Here is a 20,938-nt window from a genome sequence, read left to right as displayed (position 1 = left end):
CAATATGTAGCTTTTTTGCTGCCTAATTATATTTAATTTGTTGAGCACATGAGCATGGCTTTTTTTTTGCTTCTTTTTCTTTATTTTTTATTTTCATTTTAAAATGGAGTGGTAGGTGTTAGAAAAATATGGAAAAAAAACCCCAAAGTGTAATTATGTGCAAATATGTATTTAGCACAATAAGAGTACAAAGAACAAAGTGTCTCTGCATGCAGCAGCATCAGCAGATGACCTCGTACCAGTCAGGAACCGTGTGCCAGTCAGTGAAAATACCCCCGGTCACTTGGGCTCCACACTCTATCAGGTGACCTGCAAGACTAGACCAAGGATGGAAGTGTGTTACTCATCAGCCCTGTCCGCTAAACTTCTTTTAAAATGTCAGAAATTAACAGTAATGTTGTATGAAGCTATAAATATTAAGCAAGACATCAAACACCACCTCAAAACCTTTAAAACCAAACTGGTAGTAAACTTCTAATCACATTAAGCTTACATTAATCATTGGCTGTTAGATTTGTAAAAGTACTCTGAATTCAGCTTGATATTTTCCTGGGACTTATATTTAACAGTTATTCCAGAAACCGAGTCGCATACGAGCTGATAGTCGATGAGGCATATAGTGCCGGGTTGGCTATAAGCCATGTACGGACAGATTGAGTGGAATAACTGTTTTATTCTATCCACATTCACTGGATTTTGAGAAACAGAGCATTTATATTTTTTGCAAATTTAATAAATAAAAATTATCCAAAACGTCCGACAAAATAATTTCCGCTTCGAATGTAAACAAACCGGCGAAATTACAGGAGCAATTTGCAAAAGATGCTATAATAATTCCTGAAAAATATCAAAAGATACGTTCTTACCATCAAATACTTTCATTCCATATTTTGTTGCTTTTTTTTGTATGTTTTGGGGTTTTGTTTTCGAGTCGAGTTTTTATTTCATCGTTGGTTGGTTCAGCAACACGCTCTGCCATTTTGTTTTTTCCCTACTCACAGTATATGAGCTGATAGCCTGGTAGTAGAGTATCCAATCAGAGCACGCGATTGCACATATCTAGTGAACGTGGATGAAATAAAATGTATTATTTTTTTCGCGGTGCGGGTTTCATCAAATCCTGCGCTCTGGCTGGCGAGCAGGTCCGTATCCTACGATACGGACCCCGGTTACGGACCCCGGTTACGGACCTCTGGTGACTCGCTCGTTCACAACAAACAACATAGTAGCATTTTTTGTCAACATCTATTTATTTTTTTATAAGATTTATTTATAAGATTATCAAAAATCTTATAAATTTTTGCCAGCATTTCTCAGGAAAATGGCATTAATTTTACATCATGGATAGCGATAACGACAGTGTTCACAGTGAAAGCGAGTTTTACTAGCCTGAGGAAGAAGAAATAAAAGAAAACATTTCAGGAGAAAGCTAAAAACCTGTAACTTGCTAACGCCGAGCAAAAACATGGCTGAATCCCGAATGACTCCTATTTGTATAAATGGGGGACTACATAGGTCAGGGTTCTCCACGGATTGAAAATATAGGGGGGTGGGGGTCAATCGGATGACCTTGAAACAAATTTGCATAACTTTACATATGTCATTTGCATAAACTTTGCATAAATACTCTCAAATAGTAATAATTTAGAACAGGGTTTCTGCAGGCTTGAACAAGTTCAATTTAAGACTTTTTAAGACCTTTTTAAGACCATAACAGGTTAAATTTAAGACTTATGCCGCACAAAAAAAATAAAGATAATTGTATATGAAGAGTATATGAGACAGTCATTGGGTGTACTCATTTTTGTAATTTAAACAAACTTAAACTATCATGTTTTACCTCAGGCCACCTGCTGTTTTTGCTGTGCCGCCCTGTTGTGATTGGCTTAAAACAAGTCTGTGCTTGTCCACTGACGGTTACAGAGGAAGTTGTGCCATTTTCTAATTTACACAGAGCAATTTAAGGTCTCTGCACTTTGCATGCTCCTTGGACAATATGCCTGCATTTTTCTGTTTTTAACAATGAGATACAATCTCTTGCGATGATCTCGTCAAGATGGCAGCAGTTACACTTTGGTTAAACAGCAAAAAGAAACATCGTCTCATCTCATCTCGTCTCATCTTCTTCCGCTTATCCGGGACCGGGTCGCGGAGGCAGCAGTCTAAGCATGGAAGCCCAAACTTCCCTTTCCCCAGACACCTCGGCCAGCTCCTCGGGAAGAACACCGAGGCGTTCCCAGGCCAGCCGAGAGACATAGTCCCTCCAGCGTGTCCTGGGTCTTCCCCGGGGCCTCCTCCCGGGGGGACATGCCTGGAACACCTCCCCAGGGAGGCGTCCAGGAGGCATCCAAAAAAGATGCCCGAGCCACCTCAGCTGGTTCCTCTCGATGTGGAGGAGCAGCGGCTCTACTCCGAGCTCCTCCCGAGTGACTGTGCTTCTCACCCTATCTCTAAGGGAGCGCCCAGCCACCCTGCGAAGGAAACTCATTTCAGCCGCTTGTATCCGCAATCTTGTTCTTTCTGTCATTACCCAAAGCTCATGACCATAGGTGAGAGTCGGAACGTAGATCGACCGGTAAATTGAGAGCTTCGCCTTTTGGCTCAGCTCCTTCTTCACCACGACGGACCGGTAAAGCGACCGCATCACTGCGGAGGCTGCACCGATCCGCCTGTCGATCTCACGCTCCATCCTTCCCTCACTCGTGAACAAGATCCTGAAATACTTAAACTCCTCCACTTGAGGCAGGACTTCTCCACCAACCTGGAGAGGGCAAGCCACCCTTTTCCGGTCGAGAACCATGGCCTCGGACTTGGAGGTGCTGATTCTCATCCCAGCCGCTTCACACTCGACTGCAAACCGCCCCAGTGCATGCTGAAGGTCCTGGTTTGAAGAAGCCAACAGGACAACATCATCCGCAAAAAGCAGAGATGAAATCCTGTGGTTCCCAAACAGGATTCCTTCCGGCCCCTGGCTGCGCCTAGAAATTCTGTCCATAAAAATTATGAACAGAACCGGTGACAAAGGGCAGCCCTGCCGGAGTCCAACATGCACTGGGAACAGGTCTGACTTACTGCCGGCAATGCGAACCAGACTCCTGCTCCGTTCGTACAGGGACCGGACAGCCCTTAGCAAAGAGCCCCGAACCCCATACTCCCGAAGCACCCCCCACAGAATACCACGGGGGACACGGTCGAATGCCTTCTCCAGATCCACAAAGCACATGTGGACTGGTTGGGCAAACTCCCATGAACCCTCGAGCACCCTATGAAGGGTATAGAGCTGGTCCAGTGTTCCGCGACCAGGACGAAAACCGCATTGTTCCTCCTGGATCCGAGGTTCGACTATTGGTCGAATTCTCCTCTCCAGTACCCTGGAGTAAACTTTCCCTGGGAGGCTGAGAAGTGTGATTCCCCTATAATTGGAGCACACTCTCCGGTCCCCTTTCTTAAAAAGAGGGACCACCACCCCAGTCTGCCACTCCAGAGGCACTGTCCCCGACCGCCACGCGATGTTGCAGAGGCGTGTCAACCAAGACAGCCCCACAACATCCAGAGACTTGAGATACTCAGGGCGGATCTCATCCACCCCCGGTGCCTTGCCACCGAGGAGCTTGCAAACCACCTCAGTGACTTCGGCTTGGGTAATGGACGAGTCCACCTCTGAGTCATCAGCCTCAGTCTCCTCAGTGGAAGACATGACGGTGGGATTGAGGAGATCCTCAAAGTATTCCTTCCATCGCCCGACAATGTCCCCAGTCGAGGTCAACAGCTCCCCACCCGCACTGTAAACAGTGTTGGCAGAGTACTGCTTCCCCCTCCTGAGGCGCCGGACGGTTTGCCAGAATTTCTTCGAGGCCGACCGATAGTCCTTCTCCATGGCCTCCCCAAACTCCTCCCAGTTCCGAGTTTTTGCCTCCGCAACTGCCCGAGCTGCAGCACGCCTGGCCTGCCGATACCCGTCAGCTGCCTCAGGAGTCCCGGAGGTCAACATGGCCCGATAGGACTCCTTCTTCAGCTTGACGGCATCCCTTACTTCCGGTGTCCACCACCGGGTTCGGGGATTGCCGCCACGACAGGCACCGGAGACCTTGCGGCCACAGCTCCGAACAGCTGCGTCCACAATGGAGGTAGAGAACATGGTCCACTCAGACTCAATGTCCCCCGCCTCCCTCGGAAGCTGGGAAAAGCTCTCCTGGAGGTGGGAGTTAAAGACCTCCCCAACAGAGTGCTCGGCCAGACGTTCCCAGCAGACCCTCACCATACGTTTAGGCCTGCCAGGTCTGTCCAACTTCCTCCTCTGCCAGCGGATCCAACTCACCACCAGGTGGTGATCAGTTGACAGCTCAGCCCCTCTCTTCACCCGAGTGTCCAAGACATAGGGCCGGAGATCAGATGAAACGACTACAAAGTCGATCATCGACCTCCGACCTAAGGTGTCCTGGTGCCACGTGCACTTATGGACACCCCTATGCTCGAACATGGTGTTCGTTATGGACAAACCGTGACTAGCACAGAAGTCCAATAACAAAACACCACTCGGGTTCAGATCGGGGAGGCCGTTCCTCCCAACCACGCCCCTCCAGGTGACACTGTCGTCGCCCACGTGAGCATTGAAGTCCCCCAGTAGCACAATGGAGTCCCCAGTCTGAGCACCCCTCAGTACCTCTCCCAGGGACTCCAAGAAGGCCGGATACTCTATACTGCTATTTGGCCCGTAGACACAAACAACAGCAAGAGCCCTCTCCCCAATCTGAAGGCGCAGAGAGGCGACCCTCTCGTTCACTGGGGTAAACTCCAACACATGGCGGCTGAGCTGGGGAGCTATAAGCAAGCCCACACCAGCCCGCCGCCGCTCACCACGGGCGACTCCAGAGAAGTGGAAAGTCCAGCCCCTCTCGAGGAGCTGGGTTCCAGAGCCCAAGCTATGCGTGGAGGTGAGCCCGACTATCTCTAGCCGGTACCTCTCAACCTCCCGCACAAGCTCAGGCTCCTTCCCCCCCAGCGAAGTGACATTCCATGTCCCAACAGCCAGCCGCTGTGTCCGGGGATCAGGTCGTCGAGGCCCCTGCCTTCGACTGCCACCCAATCCACATTGCACCAAACCCCAAAAAAAAAAAAAAAAAAAAAAAAAAAAAGAAACATACAATACTAGTAACAAAACAGTGCTAACCGCATAGATTAAAAAAGTGGCTGTGAACAGACAACAGCACATATCACGTATCATATTACGGCAGGAACAAGCAGTAGTAACATCCATGACCTTACGCTTAAAGCTCGACAAAGGAAAAACTTGACAGCAAGCTAATTAGCATTTGTTAGCGGCTACAGTCGGTACTCGGCACGTTAAAAGTGGGTCAGCATTGTAACAACATAACGTTACTGTACAAGCAATGCTTATTTAACGGTAACAAACTTAAGCCCTATATGTTGAAATTCCTCTCTTAGTCGTTCGTTAATTTATCACACAGTCTTACCTCAGTCAACTTCTTCCCTCCTTCTGTGGAAATTCAACGTCTCAGACGCGGACACAAGTGGGCGGGGGATGTGTTTGATTAAGTCTCCTGATTGGCTGGTGATAGATTGGTGGGCGGGGGATGCGTTTGATTAAGTCTCCTGATTGGCTGGTGATAGATTGGTGTCATTATAGCGCGTCGGAGCGGTTCATGCCAGGCTCGAGTCCGATCCACCACTCCGCGGAAACACTTCAAGAGCTACAGTAACACTGACAGCCAGGTTATATCCTCACGGTTTTATAGGCAATATCACGCTTCCTTTTGTAAAGGGGCGGCAGAAATTAAACGGGGGCGGGAATCACAGAAAGGGGGGCGGCCCGCACCTCTAAAACCCCTCGTGGAGAACCCTGTAAGTGGCAAAATGTAGTTTTTTTTTTCCTTGCCATGGAAGTGCACTTGTATACCGAGGAAGAAGCAATTTGCATTACAGCCGTGAATGAGGATTCAAAATGGCGGCTCGGCTCAGTTTTCCCTTTCGGGCGCTCTCATTTTCTGTTAGAATTTGGTAAAGAAAAAATAAAATATATTATTTACCAGCTTAAGGTCGGTCCGTATGGTGAAATACCGTGACCTCGGCCTTGAATACTGACCTCGGACCAGAGGACCTCGCTCAGTACTTTCAAGACCACGGTCACGGTATTTCACGATACGGACCTCCCAGCTGGTAAATAACATATATATATATTTATAATAAAGTGTATCAGAGTAAAGACACTTTAGTGTTATGTGTGTTTACCTTCCAGCAGCCAAGAGGTCAAAGTTATTCTGATCCCAGCCAAACTGTCACCATACACATCAAATACACATTTAAAAAGAGTTCATGTCAAAACATATATTAAATAAGTAGATAAAAAGTGCAAATCCACACAGCAGGTAAGTTTATAAAGTCTTAAAGCTGTTGTATTAGCTATGAATATTTTTATCATTACTACAGATATGTAGCAATAAACATTATGACAAACCGTACTGAATGCATCAGAGGTCCGAGCACCACTGCACTGTCAACACACCGGCCAGTAATGACGATATCAGCCCCGAGATCCAAACAGCGCTTTATGGGGACAGCACTACAGAAGGCAGAGCACATGATTAGAAATTATGAGATCATGTTTCCATTATGAAAGAAAAAAATAAATAGCGTGTTTGTAGAAGCAGTCTTGTTCACGGTTTCATCAGAAAAACAGTCAGGACAGGAGGAGAGAATTTATTCACATCTCAAACAGACCTGAATCAGGGTTCCATTTTTATTCGAGTGGAACAGAGTGTAGAACCACAAGCTAGGGTTAGGGTTATAGGGTCAGCATGGTGGTGGTGACCTTGTTTCTAATAAATTCAGTATGTTTAATGGGGTAAGTGCATTCCAGAGTCTCATGGCTAGTAAAATCATGTCTGCAGTTTGGCTTGTGGGGATCTGAAGAGAGTAAATATATCAAACACCGACATCTTCATACAGTGGCGCTTGAAAGTTTGAGAGCCCTTTAGGATTTTGGCCAAGTATTATACATTTGCTTCCTTTGTTTAATCGGGTTCTCTTTATCTACTTTTAGGACTTGCGTGAAAACCTGATGTTTTAAGTTGTATTTATACTAGAATATAAAACACTCTAAAGGGTACACAAACTTTCAAGCACCACTGTATGTGAAAATCTGAAGACTATTTTAAGTAAATATTATTTTACCCCAGATATGCGTTCATACTGTGTACGGTTTTAGGAAGGGGTTTGGTTTCTGGTCTATCAACCATCTTCAACATATTCAGAGAGTCTTTCTAAAGAGAGAGAAACACAAACACTTTAAAGTGCTGTACGTCCGACAACATTCACCTGATTTAGATGTAAATACCCTCAAATTAATGCTGATTCTGCACATACTGGATGTATCATTTAATTCCAACAACCAGATAAAAAAAAATAATAATAACGCTAACTTTGTCAAGACGGCGTCCAAATATCTCTGGACCTGACTGGACGTGGTGTTATGCGGATGACAAACTGACACACACTGCTGATCTAATGCAGAAAACTGCCTCTGGCACGAGGGAAGATGGTTCTCACCTGTGGCATTAGATCATCACCAGTTACCATGGCAACCTTCAAACTGAGTCCTGCTTTCTGTACCACTTCTTGTACAGCAGCTGCACATGCGAGAGGATTCACACCACCAGCGTTACTAACCACACGAATACCTGTACAACACACGACACTCGTCATTAATCCAGGGTGTAGGAAAAAAATTAAAATTTTTTTTTTTTTACAAAAGCGCAAATATCTGTTCTAATACTTTTGCTTTATGAGCTCTGCCACCACCATGTTCTAAGTTGTTAAACATCTAGATGAAAAGAAATTAACTGAAATTCTGATCCATCATCTCATATTCATCTTCTGATCTCAAACGCCAACAAAATTATTTTATTAAAAACTTTGTGTTGAGTTTTTTTTTTTCATTAGAAAAGCATGATGTTACATTTCACCCTTTTTAATTTAAATGAATCCTAAAACAGACAATAAAATGCCTAGGCTTTGCTCTTGGACATTAGATTTTAGTCCTACTGCTTCAACATCCACATCTGTGTAACTGATATAAACCTCACTCACTGCGCTCGGCTCGGCACGCATACCTTTTTGGCTGATTTCCTTGATAAATGGAGAAATAGCAGCAAGAACGAAATCAGGCGCGTATCCCATATTCTGGTAGAGATCAGAAATCAAATGTGAGTCATGTGATAATTCACGTGTGAAGTTCATGTGTAAGGGTGTGTGTGGAAACACACTCCTGAGTTGGAACAGTCCTGATATCGGACATAAACCAAAACACAACATGGCTGTGTTGGAGTCATGGGATGAAAGAAAAAAAAAAAAAAAATCACAAAAACCTCAGTGACATCCATAAAACACTGGCCTTAAAGGAACAGTCCACTGTACTTCCATAATGAAATATGCTCTTATCTGAATTGAGACGAGCTGCTCCGTACCTCTCCGAGCTTTGCGTGACCTCCCAGTCAGTCAGATGCAGTCAGACGCGCTGTCACTCCTGTTAGCAGTGTAGCTAGGCTCAGTATGGCCAATGGTATTTTTTGGGGCTGTAGTTAGATGCGACCAAACTCTTCCACGTTTTTCCTGTTTACATAGGTTTACATCACCAGTGACATGAAACAAGTTCAGTTACACAAATTGAAACGTAGCGATTTTCTATGCTATGGAAAGTCCGCACTATAATGACAGGCGTACTAACACCTTCTGCGCGCTTCGGCAGCGCATTGATATCTGAGCTCCGTATCTGAGCCTAGCTACATTGCTAACAGGAGTGACAGCGCGTCTGACTGACTGGGAGGTCGCGCAAAGCTCGGAGAGGTACGGAGCAGCTCGTCTCAATTCAGATAAGAGCATATTTCATTATGGAAGTACGATGGACTGTTCCTTTAATGCTCAGCAACAGTGACAGTGGTGCAAAATGTTTTAATATAGTTATTAGAAACAAAAACACAGGTGCTTGAAAGTTTATGAACCCTTTAGAATTTTCTATATTTCTGCATAAATATGACCTAAAACATCATCAGATTTTCACACAAGTCCTAAAAGTAGATAAAGAGAACCCAGTTAAAACAAATGAGACAAAAATATTATACTTGGTCATTTATTTATTGAGGAAAATGATCCAATATTACATATCTGTGAGTGGCAAAAGTATGTGAACCTCTAGGATTAGCAGTTAATTTGAAGGTGAAATTAGAGTCAGGTGTTTTCAGTCAATGGGATGACAATCAGGTGTGAGTGGGCACCCTGTTTTATTTAAAGAACAGGGATCTATCAAAGTCTGATCTTCACAACACGTTTGTGGAAGTGTATCATGGCACGAACAAAGGAGATTTCTGAGGACCTCAGAAAAAGCGTTGTTGATGCTCATCAGGCTGGAAAAGGTTACAAAACCATCTCTAAAGAGTTTGGACTCCACCAATCCACAGTCAGACAGATTGTGTACAAATGGAGGAAAGTCAAGACCATTGTTACCCTCCCCAGGAGTGGTTGACCAACAAAGATCACTCCAAGAGCAAGGCGTGTAATAGTTGGCGAGGTCACAAAGGACCCCAGGGTAACTTCTAAGCAACTGAAGGCCTCTCTCACATTGGCTAATGTTAATCTTCATGAGTCCACCATCAGGAGAACACTGAACAACAATGGTGTGCATGGCAGGGTTGCAAGGAGAAAGCCACTGCTCTCCAAAAAGAACATTGCTGCTCGTCTACAGTTTGCTAAAGATCACGTGGACAAGCCAGAAGGCTATTGGAAAAAAAGTTTTGTGGACAGAGGAGACCAAAATAGAACTTTCTGGTTTAAATGAGAAGGATTATGTTTGGAGAAAGGAAACCACTGCATTCCAGCATAAGAATCTTATCCCATCTGTGAAACATGGTGGTGGTAGTATCACAGTTTTGCTGCATCTGGGTCAGGATGGCTTGCCATCATTGATGGAACAACGAATTCTGAATTATATCAGCAAATTCTAAAAGAAAATGTCAGGACATCTGTTCATGAACTGAATCTCAAGAGAAGATGGGTCATGCAACAAGGCAACAACCCTAAGCACACAAGTCATTCTATCAAAGAATGGTTAAAGAAGAATAAAGTTAATGTTTTGGAATGGCCAAGTCAAAGTCCTGACCTTAATCCAATTGAAATGTTGTGGAAGGACCTGAAGCGAGCAGTTCATGTGAGGAAACCCATCAAGATCCCAGAGTTGAAGCTGTTCTGTACGGAGGAACGGGCTAAAATTCCTCCAAGCCGGTGTGCAGGACTGATCAACAGTTACCAGAAATGTTTAGTTGCAGTTATTGCTGCACAAGGAGGTCACACCAGATACGGAAAGCAAAGGTTCACATACTTTTGCCACTCACAAATATGTAATATTGGATCATTTTCCTCAATAAATAAATGACCATGTATAATATTTTTGTCTCATTTGTTTAACTGGGTTCTCTTTATCTATTTTTAGGACTTGTGTGAAAATCTGATGATGTTTTAGGTCATATTTATACAGAAATATAGAAAGTTCTAAAGGGTTCACAAACTTTCAAGCACCACTGTATTAAATCATCCATGTGAGTCAGAAAGTGTAAAAGCTTACAGGAGTCTTAGCTTTCGCTGCTGTGAGGAGGGACATGGTAATTTCCGACAGATAATCAAATACAAGGAAGTCCAGCTTCCCACCGTGTATAAGCTGAGGAACTGCAGAGAAGCATGAAGAGAACTAATGTTAAACAGACATAAAACTATAAAGGACGTCTGTGAGATGTTTTTCATCCTCACAAGGTCACCATGTGAAGAGAAAAGCTTTAAGCACTCCTTTAGATCACTGTAGATATTCTAATGTAGTGACAGAAATGAGCCGTGTTGATAAATCAGTGACGGACTTCATCATCATCTTACAGTTTTCAGTGCTTAGAGATGAACAAACACTGAACTGATTTAAAATGAGACAAATAATGAGTCTGTACATAAAAAACACATGCTCCAATTCATCAGTTCATTAACCTACAATCTTGAGTTGAAGTGTGTGTGTGTTTCGAGCAGGAAACCATTAATCAGGATCAGGAACCGGAGTATCAGCTGTGTGGATTGAAGGTAGGCATATCAGGTGAAAATTCAAATTCAATCCAGTTGCTTGAAACTGGTCTCATTGAATTCAGAATCGAATGCTGAACAACATACTTGGTACAGAATTAAAATGTTTATCCGTTCTTGAGATATTACAAATCAAAGATTTAAAAAAAAAAAAAAGGGCTTAATTTTTAGAAAACTGCTGTAATATTATGCATTAGGATCGCATGATCCAAAATGGGCCTCATTAACCAATGAGATCAAATGCTTTTTCTTAATAATCAGGGCTCTACATTAACTTTTGAAACCACTTGTCCTGTCGGGCAAGTTGAAAGGAAATTTACTTGTCCGAATGTGAAGTTGACTTGTTCGAAGAAAAATTTGAGAAAAAAAAAAACCCACAAAAACTATTTGTAATAAATTAATTTCACCAGAATTACTTTAACACAATCTATTCACTGCAGAAAAAAAATTGGACTCCATCAATCATTAATTTATTTATGAGAAATTGAGAACCAGAAAATTAAAATTATACAGTATATTTTCATTTTTAAATTATTAACTTTGAATATATATCCTCCACTGATTAATTGTTGTTGTCTAATTATTCATTGTGGCTCCTGTACGGTATTTAATGGTTGCGATGAAAGTTGCAGTGTTTTTTAGGTTTTTGTTGCGATTACATTGCGGAAGGGAGTGAAAGTTGCGAGAAACTGTTGCGATTTTCTCTTTTGGTGATTAAAATTGAGTGATATGTTAAATATTAAGTTATTACTGAAAAACTATTGATTAAAAAAACAAAAAGACACTGAGAAATGGTCCTATAAACAACTTTACCAATATAAAAGATTACCAGGACTACAAAAATGCAGAAAAATAGGCTTTACTTATCCAAATGCACCTGTTGGTTCAAAAGTTAAAGTGCAGAGAACCTCACAGCACAACATGAAGTTACCTTAAAATATAATATAAATGCCTCAGCTTTCATGTAAGAAAAAAAACTTAATACTAGTACTGTGTGCAGGCAGTCTCTCCTGAAGACTAAATTAAACAATAATTATAAACTAATAAAATAAATGGCTCAGGCTTCATAGAAGAAAAAAAAACAATTTGAACAGAATCTCACAGTATGATGCTGAAGCTGCTTAAACAATGGAAAATAAAATACCATTTTGGCAAAAATGTTGGCATCCATTAATTTCTTGTATGAAGTCAAAAAATAAAGTGCACACAGTCCTTCACTGTAAACATAATACACTTTCAGTAACAGAATTTAAGCCTACATAAATACTGACTCGCACATGCTGCTTCTCTTGAACGTATACACGGAAGTAAGGGGGAAGGTAGTTTGTCGACGTCACCTCAAGATGACGCCAACAATTGGTCAAATTTGCGGGAAAGTTGTGGCGATTGGATATAATTGCAACACCGCCCTGAATTCGCGGAGATTGGTTGAATTTGCGTTGAAGTTGCAAATCGCAACATCGTGAAATCCTGGAGGGTCTGGTAAACGACCGTTTGCTTTTCAGCTCAAATACACGAAGCAGTATTGGCTGGTTTTGCAAGCGGAATATTGCGCATGCGCACATCGCTCTTTCCGAAGAGAAACATCCGGCGATTCATCAAAACAATATGTCGAGTGAGATGCTTCGGAAATCATGTGAATAAACTGATAAATTTAATATGTAACCCGAATATCGGCGTATTTTGGCACTTGTCCAATCGGACAAGTAACTGAGACGATGAACTTGTCTGACATAAAGGATCACTTGTCCTGGACGAGCGGACAACCGTTAATGTCGAGCCCTGATAATGTTTCTATTTTTCAAGATATTTACATGGAAATTGGCAGGCACATAGATGGTTGGATACTGAATACAAAGTTTTAAAAATGAGTAAAAACAAATTATGCAAATTACTATTTAATTAGTATTAAGGATGCTAATTAGGTAAAAACATTAAACTGGTACACTCCCTCCTTCAAAGTTTCACCAAATGGCTTTATTTGTGCAATATAAAGCAGATCTTAACTCTCATTTGTACATCACAACAGAGGAGAAATCAATGTTAATTATAAAATATGCATAAATAAGCACTGAATGTCATTCACATCTACCATTCTCTATCAAAATAAAAAAAGTAATAAAAGATTATTTCTAATACCCTCTTTGTGCTCTGTAAGCCTTTGTATTTCTCAAAAGTAGGGCCTACTAGTGTTTATAGGAAAGAATATAAATTATTATTTTGATTAATATTCACAGCTTTCAAGGCGAACCTCGAAAAAACTGTGTGACCCACATCTAATAAACAATTCCAATTAACTGAATTGAAATCGACACTCATATTTCTGACTTCTGGTTTTTTAAAAATATTCCGACCGCTAAGATCTCGATATTTTTCATCAAAACAACTACAGTTCTATTCTAAAAGTGTTATTTATTTATATGAATCAGTTTGATTTGAAAAAATAAGTAGGCAAAGCTATGAAAACTCACTTCAAAGTCTCCCATGAAGCATAACATCAAAACTAGTAGACAGAAAATTTTGCAGAATACGTCATCAGAAGGGCGGCACGGTGGTGTAGTGGTTAGCGCTGTCGGCTCACAGCAAGAAGGTCCGGGTTCGAGCCCCGTGGCCGGCGAGGGCCTTTCTGTGCGGAGTTGGCATGTTCTCCCCGTGTCCGCGTGAGTTTCCTCCGGGTGCTCCGGTTTCCCCCACAGTCCAAAGACATGCAGGTTAGGTTAACTGGTGACTCTAAATTGAGCGTAGGTGTGAATGTGAGTGTGAATGGTTGTCTGTGTCTGTGTCAGCCCTGTGATGACCTGGCGACTTGTCCAGGGTGTACCCCGCCTTTCGCCCGTAGTCAGCTGGGATAGGCTCCAGCTTGCCTGCGACCCTGTAGAACAGGATAAACAGGCTAGAGATGATGAGATGAGACGTCATCGGAAACAGTGAGAGCGAGAGAATGTCCCTATAAAAGTTATCTGATTAATATTCACGAGTAATCCAGTGGGAAACTGATCAGGAGAGAGAGAGCCTGAGCGCTTTCCCATGACTCAAAAAGCACCGGCAGTTTCCCGACGTCCCGCGAGCAGAGAGTGAACTCTGTTGTATCAACTTCAACCTGCTGTTACTCCTAAAGTACTGAACAGATCTCAACAAGATAAATTTATTTGGAAAGCAGAGATTATATGCTTTTTAATGATAGTATTCATGATAGAAAATATTCAAGAGTTAAGCAATGACAGACTTGGAAACTCAGATGAGCATCTGCATGCACAATTTTCACAGCACGGCATCTGATATGCCTCCTGAAGGATCTTGTTTCGTTTTCAGGGGAACTTTAATGTCAGTGTGCAGCACTTTCACCATGACTGCTCTGATCATCACACACTCCAGTGCGGAGCGATCAGCACACTCCCCCAAAGTGGGGCTCAAATGTACAGAGCTACTGAAAGTGGCATAAGAGCAATTACACACCTGGAGATGTGCTGTTATAGGAAAATAACCAACACTGAGGCAGAAATAATGGCCAATGTTTGCTTGTGTGTGTTGTGTGTAGATGAAAGTAAAATGTCCTGAGGATTTCAGAAAGTTTATTAGAGGAGGAGGATCACTTTATAATTCACTATTTCAGACTTTAACAGGAGCTGCTATAGCTGCTCGTTTCTGCAGTTATCCAATCACGTAATCATGTGCCACTCACTGGATGTTTTCTGTTTTTCACACCACTCGCACTGTGTAAACTCTACAGACTGTTGTGTGTGTGTGTGTGTGTGTGTGTGAGACAATCCCAGGAGTTCCTGAAATACTCACCCTGGCACCATTAAAGGCTGATATTTTTGAGATTCCCTCGGGATGGGAGTAAATTTCAATTTTCATCATGTGACTGGGACGAGAATCATATGAACAATAGGTAAGTTTTTATATATAAATCTTCTTCTTCTTTTGGCTGCTCCCGATTAGGGGTCGCCACAGCGGATCTTTCGTCTCCATTGCTCCGTCTTCCGCATCCTTCTCTACCACACCTGCCACTTTCATGTATCTCCTCTTTGGCCTTCCTCGTTTTCATGTGCCTGGCAGCTCCATCCTCAACATTCTCCTTCCAACATGCTCTGCATCTCTTCTCAGGATGTGCCCATACCATCTCAGTCTCATCTCTCTTAGCTTAATTCCCAAGCTCTCCACATGTGCTGTCCTTCTGATGTGCTCGTTCCTTATCCTGTCCAACCTTGTCACTCCCATCGCAAACCTGAACATCCTCAACTCTACCACCTCCAACTTTGCCTCCTGTCTCTTCGTTAAGGGTACGGTCTCCAATCCATACATCACAGCTGGTCTCACTACTGTCTTATACAGCTTACCTTTCACTTTTGCTGGGACTTTCCTATCACAAATGACTCCTGCAATCCTTCTTCAACTGTTCCACCCTGCCTGCACTCGCTTTCTCACCTCACTATCGCAGCCCCCATTTTCCTGCACAGTTGACCCCAGGTACTTGAATTCACCAACTTTCTTTACGTCTACTCCTTGCATCTTCTTCACTACACTCTCATCCCCATTCTCATTGATGCACATGTATTCTTTTTTGCTACTGCTCACCTTCATTCCAATGCATACCTCCATCTCTCCAAACCCAACTCAACCTCCTTTCTACTTTCACCACATATCACAATATCATCCGCAAACATCATGCTCCATGGTGACTCTTGCCTCACTTCGTCCGTCAAGCTATCCATCACTATGGCAAACAAGAAAGGACTCAAAGCAGATCCTTGATGGAGTCCCATCTTCACCTTGAACCATTCAGTCGTTCCAACTGCACACCTTACTGCTGTTTCACTGTTCTCATACATGTCTTGCACCACTCTGATATACTTCTCATTCACTCCACACTTTCTCATACAATACCATAATTCATCTCTTAGCACTCTACTGTATGCCTTCTCCAGGTCTACAAACACACAATGTAGCTTTCTCTGGCCTTCTCTGTACTTCTCCATTAACACTGTTTTTAAATATAAATATTCAGTTCTAATATAAAAAAAACCCACACAAAACAGGAGATTTTTTTTATTGTCATAGGACTGGAACAGGACAGGAGTGTGTGTGGGCATACGCATGTGTATTTGACCAGACAGGTGTGTGTCTGTGCGATGGGACAGGTAGATGTGTATGTGTGTGTGAGAATGATGGAACAGGAATGAAAGCCCTCTCCCATGTCATCCCATAATAATTGCACTCTGCTCTTCCTCTTATACACTTACGTTATCTGCAAACCTGTTAATTGATGCAAACTTGTTAATTTTTTAATCTCTAAAGTTGTAGTTTATTTCTTTTATATCCTCCTGGGAACCAAGAAAAAAAAATGTCTCTCTCAATTTCTCTTTTGTTGTGATTTCCTTACTAGGAATTTCCCAGCAACCCTCCTAGTCACATGATATATCATCAGAAAGCCCAGGATGTACTCTTTACAACACACCAGGATTCAAGTGAATAGTTTTAAAAAGAGTAAGAGGGTGTGCACATAAAACAAATGTCAACTACAGAGGACACAAGTCTATGGGTTGGTTCTCAGGAGGATATATATCCTTTTTCATATACTTAGTAGTTTTGCACTACTCCTTCACTGCCTTATCTTTTTCTCTTGATATATTTTGCTGCTGTAACAATGTAAATTTCCCCTTGTGGGATAATAAAAGGCTATCTTATCTTATCTCTAGTAACTAAAGCGATTGCTCTGGAGGTGGCACGGTGGTGTAGTGGTTTGCACCATCACCCCACGGCAAGAAGGTTCTGGGTTTGAGCCTCGCGGCCGATGGGGGCCTTTCTGTGTGGAGTTTGCATGTTCTCCCCGTGCTCCGGTTTCCCCCACAGTCCAAAGACATGCAGTTAGGTTAACATGGGGCGGCCTTGGGCTTTAGTGCCCTTGAGCAAGGTACCTAACCCCTGACTGCTCCCCGGGCGCTGCAGTATGGCTGCCCACTGCTTCAGATGGGTTAAATGCAGAGGATGAATCTCACTGTGCTTGAAGTGTACATGTGACAAATAAAGGTTTCTTCTTCTTCTGCTCTGTACCTGTATAATTCAACACAACACACTGCTGATTCCTGATTGGTTAACTGCAGGAAAGTGCAGGTGTATGGAATCAATTTTGTGCCAAAAATGTTCATACAATACTTTTGAAATATCAAACAAAATGACAAATCAAAATACAAAAAAAAAGTCAATTTTTTTAGACTGGCAAACAAATTATTCGTGTAATCGTGCAAAATATCAGTCTATTACTCTTCAGAAACCTTTTATTTTTGTTCCGCGTCTTTCTCAGTTTTGTTTGACGTAATTTATTTTGGTTGCGATTCCAGCTTTCTCGTTTGCGCTCCCTGACTTTTTGCTTGCAGTTTTGGCACAAACTTCACGTGTGGGTGGGCTGTCCAGGAATGCATTCCCATTGGCTAACTTGTGTTTGACTGACAGCTACGCTCAGCGATTCCCCGGAGGTTGTTGCGGCCACTTCCTACTCGGATTCTGGAGGACTGCTTGACGAGTGACCGATCCATTGACGGTAAACAAGGATCGAGTGGACTTCTTAAGTGATTACATACTTAATAACAAAGTCAAGGAAGTTTCTTTTAAAATATTACATTTAATTTACCCCACAAACACACTATTGCAAAGATTTAAAACAGACCTTTCAGATTTATGTGTTTTCTGTGGTGCTATGTCTGAATCTATTTGTCATTTATTTTATGAATGTTTTTTCTCAAGGTTTTTTGGGTCGAGGTTGAGCGTCTGTGTTGTGAGGTATGGTCTTGTAGTGTATCCTTTAGTAAAAAAGATGTTTTGTTTTTCTTTGAAAGAAAAACATTTTGTGAACCATATAATTTCATATTGAATCTTTTTATTATTTTGGATAAATATCATATTCATAGATGTAAATGGGGGGGAAGGAAACCCTCATTTGCTGCATTTAAAAATGAGGTCAAATCATATATGAACTCTCTTGAAGGACTGAACAACCGCAAAGCCGAAAGGACAATTATTTTGATGGCAACTTATAATTTTCTTTCTTTTCTTAATTAATGACTGTATGTTTCTTTCTCTACCCCACCCTTCCAGTGTTTTGTATAATGTTTGGTTTTTCAATAAAGAGGAAAAAAAAAAAGGATCGAGTGGACTTCAGTGGCGACTATGATATTGAATTAATTCAACAAAGTCTAAGGCTACGTTCACACTGCAGGCTGAAGTGACTCAAATCCGATCTTTTCGCCCACATGTGACCTGTATCCGATCTTTTATTGACAATATGAACGACACAGATCCGATTTTTTCAAATCTGACCCAGGCCGTTTGGATATGTGGTGCTAATTCCGATTCCTATCCGCTCTTTTCATATGCGACTTCAGTCTGAACCGCCAGGTCGCATTCATCCGACTTACACGTCATCAACAAGCCACAAACGTCACTATTCTGCGCTGAAGTAGGCGGCGGGTCTCTCAAAAAAAGTTACAACAACATGGCGCATAATCACGGGCGCAGATAGAGGGGGGGACGGGTGGGATTCGTCCCACCCAGATTTAAATTCACTTCGTTCGGTCCCCCCCCCACTTATAGGGAGGAAAAAACGTCTATGCTGTCTTTCTTTGCATAAGGCAAACCTCACGGAAAAATCAAAAGACTAATTACCATTCGGTTTATTGAGGTGCACAGCAGTGTATACATAGTTGCAACAACTCACATAAAACAAAGACTGATATTCGGTTGGTTGAGCTGCGCAGACTGCACAGGTTGCGAGCTCGAGCTTGGTTGCTATGGTAACCCACAACAAGTTTGACAGGCATATCAGGGTTGGGGTTGGTTTGCTGGCAGCTTTGTCCCCCCCAGTTTTTTGTCCCCCCCAGTTCAAAAAACGTATCTGCGCCCCTGCGCATGACATCAATGCGAGGGACGCTTCGGGCTGTGAAGGTTCTGAATCTTCTCAATGGAAGGACGCAGAGGTTAGGGAGCTGATTTCCATTTGGGGGGATGCAGCTATTCAAGCTAGATTGGATGGGTCATACCGCAACCGGGCGGTTTTACTTCCGTAAACACTGGCCATGCTCACTGCGTGTGACGTCGTCGTATCCTGCAATGCGCATGCGGAACACTTTTAGGTCGCTTTTCGTTCATACTGAGGATCACATACAAGTCGCATACATTTGTTAATGTGAACGACCTCACAAAAAAATCGGATTTCACAAAAAAATCGGAATTGAGCATTAAGCCTTGCAGTGTGAACGTAGCGTAAGTATGGGACAAATGTGTTGTAGTAGTAGCTACAAAACCCGAGTAGGAAGTGGCCGCAACAGCCTCCGGGGGAATGGCTGAGCGTAGCTGTCAGTCAAGTCAAACACAAGTTAGCCAATGGGAATGCATTCCTGGACAGCCCACCCACACGTGAAGTTTGTGCCAAAACTGCAAGCAAAAAGTCAGGGAGCGCAAACGAGAAAGCTGGAATCGCAACCAAAATAAATTACGTCAAACAAAACTGAGAAAGACGCGGAACAAAAATAAAAGGTTTCTGAAGAGTAATAGACTGATATTTTGCACGATTACACGAATAATTTGTTTGCCAGTCTAAAAAAAATTGACTTTTTTTTGTATTTTGATTCGTCGTTTTTGTTTGATATTTCAAAAGTATTGTATGAACATTTTGGCACAAAATTGATTCCATACAGGTGTTACTATTAAAGTGGTCAGTTAAAGTATGTAAGATATTATTTTATCTCGGATTATTGCATCTGTGAATGGATTTAATCAAATGCATGTACTTCTACTACTACTAATAATAATAATAATGTTCAGCACTACATTAAAATGATTCAATGGCATTGAGTACACATGAGCATTCATGCTGTTTCAGTATTTAAACCATGGAGTTGTGTTTTGGGTGTTTGTTTTTATTTTGATCTCATTACCTGCTGTAGCAGTATCACCCCAGAACCCCGAGGCACAGCCCACTCTCACTGTTTTGTGCTCTGAGGAATAAAATCTCTTGGCACAGCTCAGATCCGCTCTGAAACACTTGCAGCTCTGAGAGCAGCTCAGTGTGTTTCTCTGATTCTCACCAAAACTCACACACGTGTTCAGTGAGCACCGAGCGAACACACACACTCTGGCACCGCGGATCAAAGCTTTCATTCTGACATACATCCTTACAAAAAGTTTAAGCTTGTTTGTTTTCCAAAATACTAAGAAAAAGCCGATGGTGAAAAGTACAGGTCAAAGTATCGCAGTCGGTACCACGCTATATACAGTCCGGGTGGAACAAATCTCTCAGTCACTTCGTTCCTAGTTCTTTCTGTCAGAACGTGGGGGAATAAACTGACAATGAATTTGCCTATAATATGCGATCATTTTAAAATATTCTTTTTTTAATTTCAGTTTAGACATCACTTCATTTATAAAATATATATTACAGTCTTCAGAGAGAAGAAAACATTTCACATTCAGCTTGGTTCATCTATCACTTTTCCCCTCCACTGAGTATATTTAGCATCATCCATCCATCCATCCATGGGCGGCACAGTGGTTAGCCCTGTCGCCTCACAGCAAAAGGTCCTGGGTTCGAGCCCCGGAGCCGGCGAGGGCCTTTCTGTGTGGAGTTTGTATGTTCTCCCCGTGTCCGCGTGGGTTTCCTCCGGGTGCTCCGGTTTCCCCCACAGTCCAAAGACATGCAGGTTAGGTTAACTGGTGACTCTAAATTGACCGTAGGTGTGAATGTGAATGGTTGTCTGTGTCTATGTGTCAGCCCTGTGATGACCTGGCGACTTGTCCAGGGTGTACCCCGCCT

General features: G+C 42.6%; 1 protein-coding gene across 2 annotated transcripts in view; it reads right to left on the bottom strand.

The window, feature by feature from the left end:
- Positions 1–20,391, bottom strand: part of lratb.1 (lecithin retinol acyltransferase b, tandem duplicate 1) — a 53,347-nt gene extending 32,956 nt beyond the window's left edge. For both annotated transcript variants that reach the window (XM_060898593.1, XM_060898594.1), the window contains exons 1-8: positions 20,064–20,391; positions 10,634–10,734; positions 8,130–8,199; positions 7,567–7,697; positions 7,192–7,280; positions 6,481–6,580; positions 6,250–6,293; positions 240–317 (exon numbers count right to left, since the gene is read on the bottom strand). In XM_060898593.1, coding sequence (XP_060754576.1) covers positions 240–317; positions 6,250–6,293; positions 6,481–6,580; positions 7,192–7,280; positions 7,567–7,697; positions 8,130–8,199; positions 10,634–10,734; positions 20,064–20,298 — 848 coding nt within the window. In that variant the 5' untranslated portion in view covers positions 20,299–20,391. The remainder of the gene's footprint in view (positions 1–239; positions 318–6,249; positions 6,294–6,480; positions 6,581–7,191; positions 7,281–7,566; positions 7,698–8,129; positions 8,200–10,633; positions 10,735–20,063) is intronic.
- Between the last annotated feature and the right edge of the window lie 547 nt (positions 20,392–20,938).

This window comes from Neoarius graeffei, chromosome 18 (genome assembly GCF_027579695.1).
Source record: "Neoarius graeffei isolate fNeoGra1 chromosome 18, fNeoGra1.pri, whole genome shotgun sequence".
NCBI classification, from domain to species: domain Eukaryota; kingdom Metazoa; phylum Chordata; class Actinopteri; order Siluriformes; family Ariidae; genus Neoarius; species Neoarius graeffei.
Note: the sequence above shows the minus strand (reverse complement) of the source record. Positions and strands in the feature narration are given on the sequence as shown.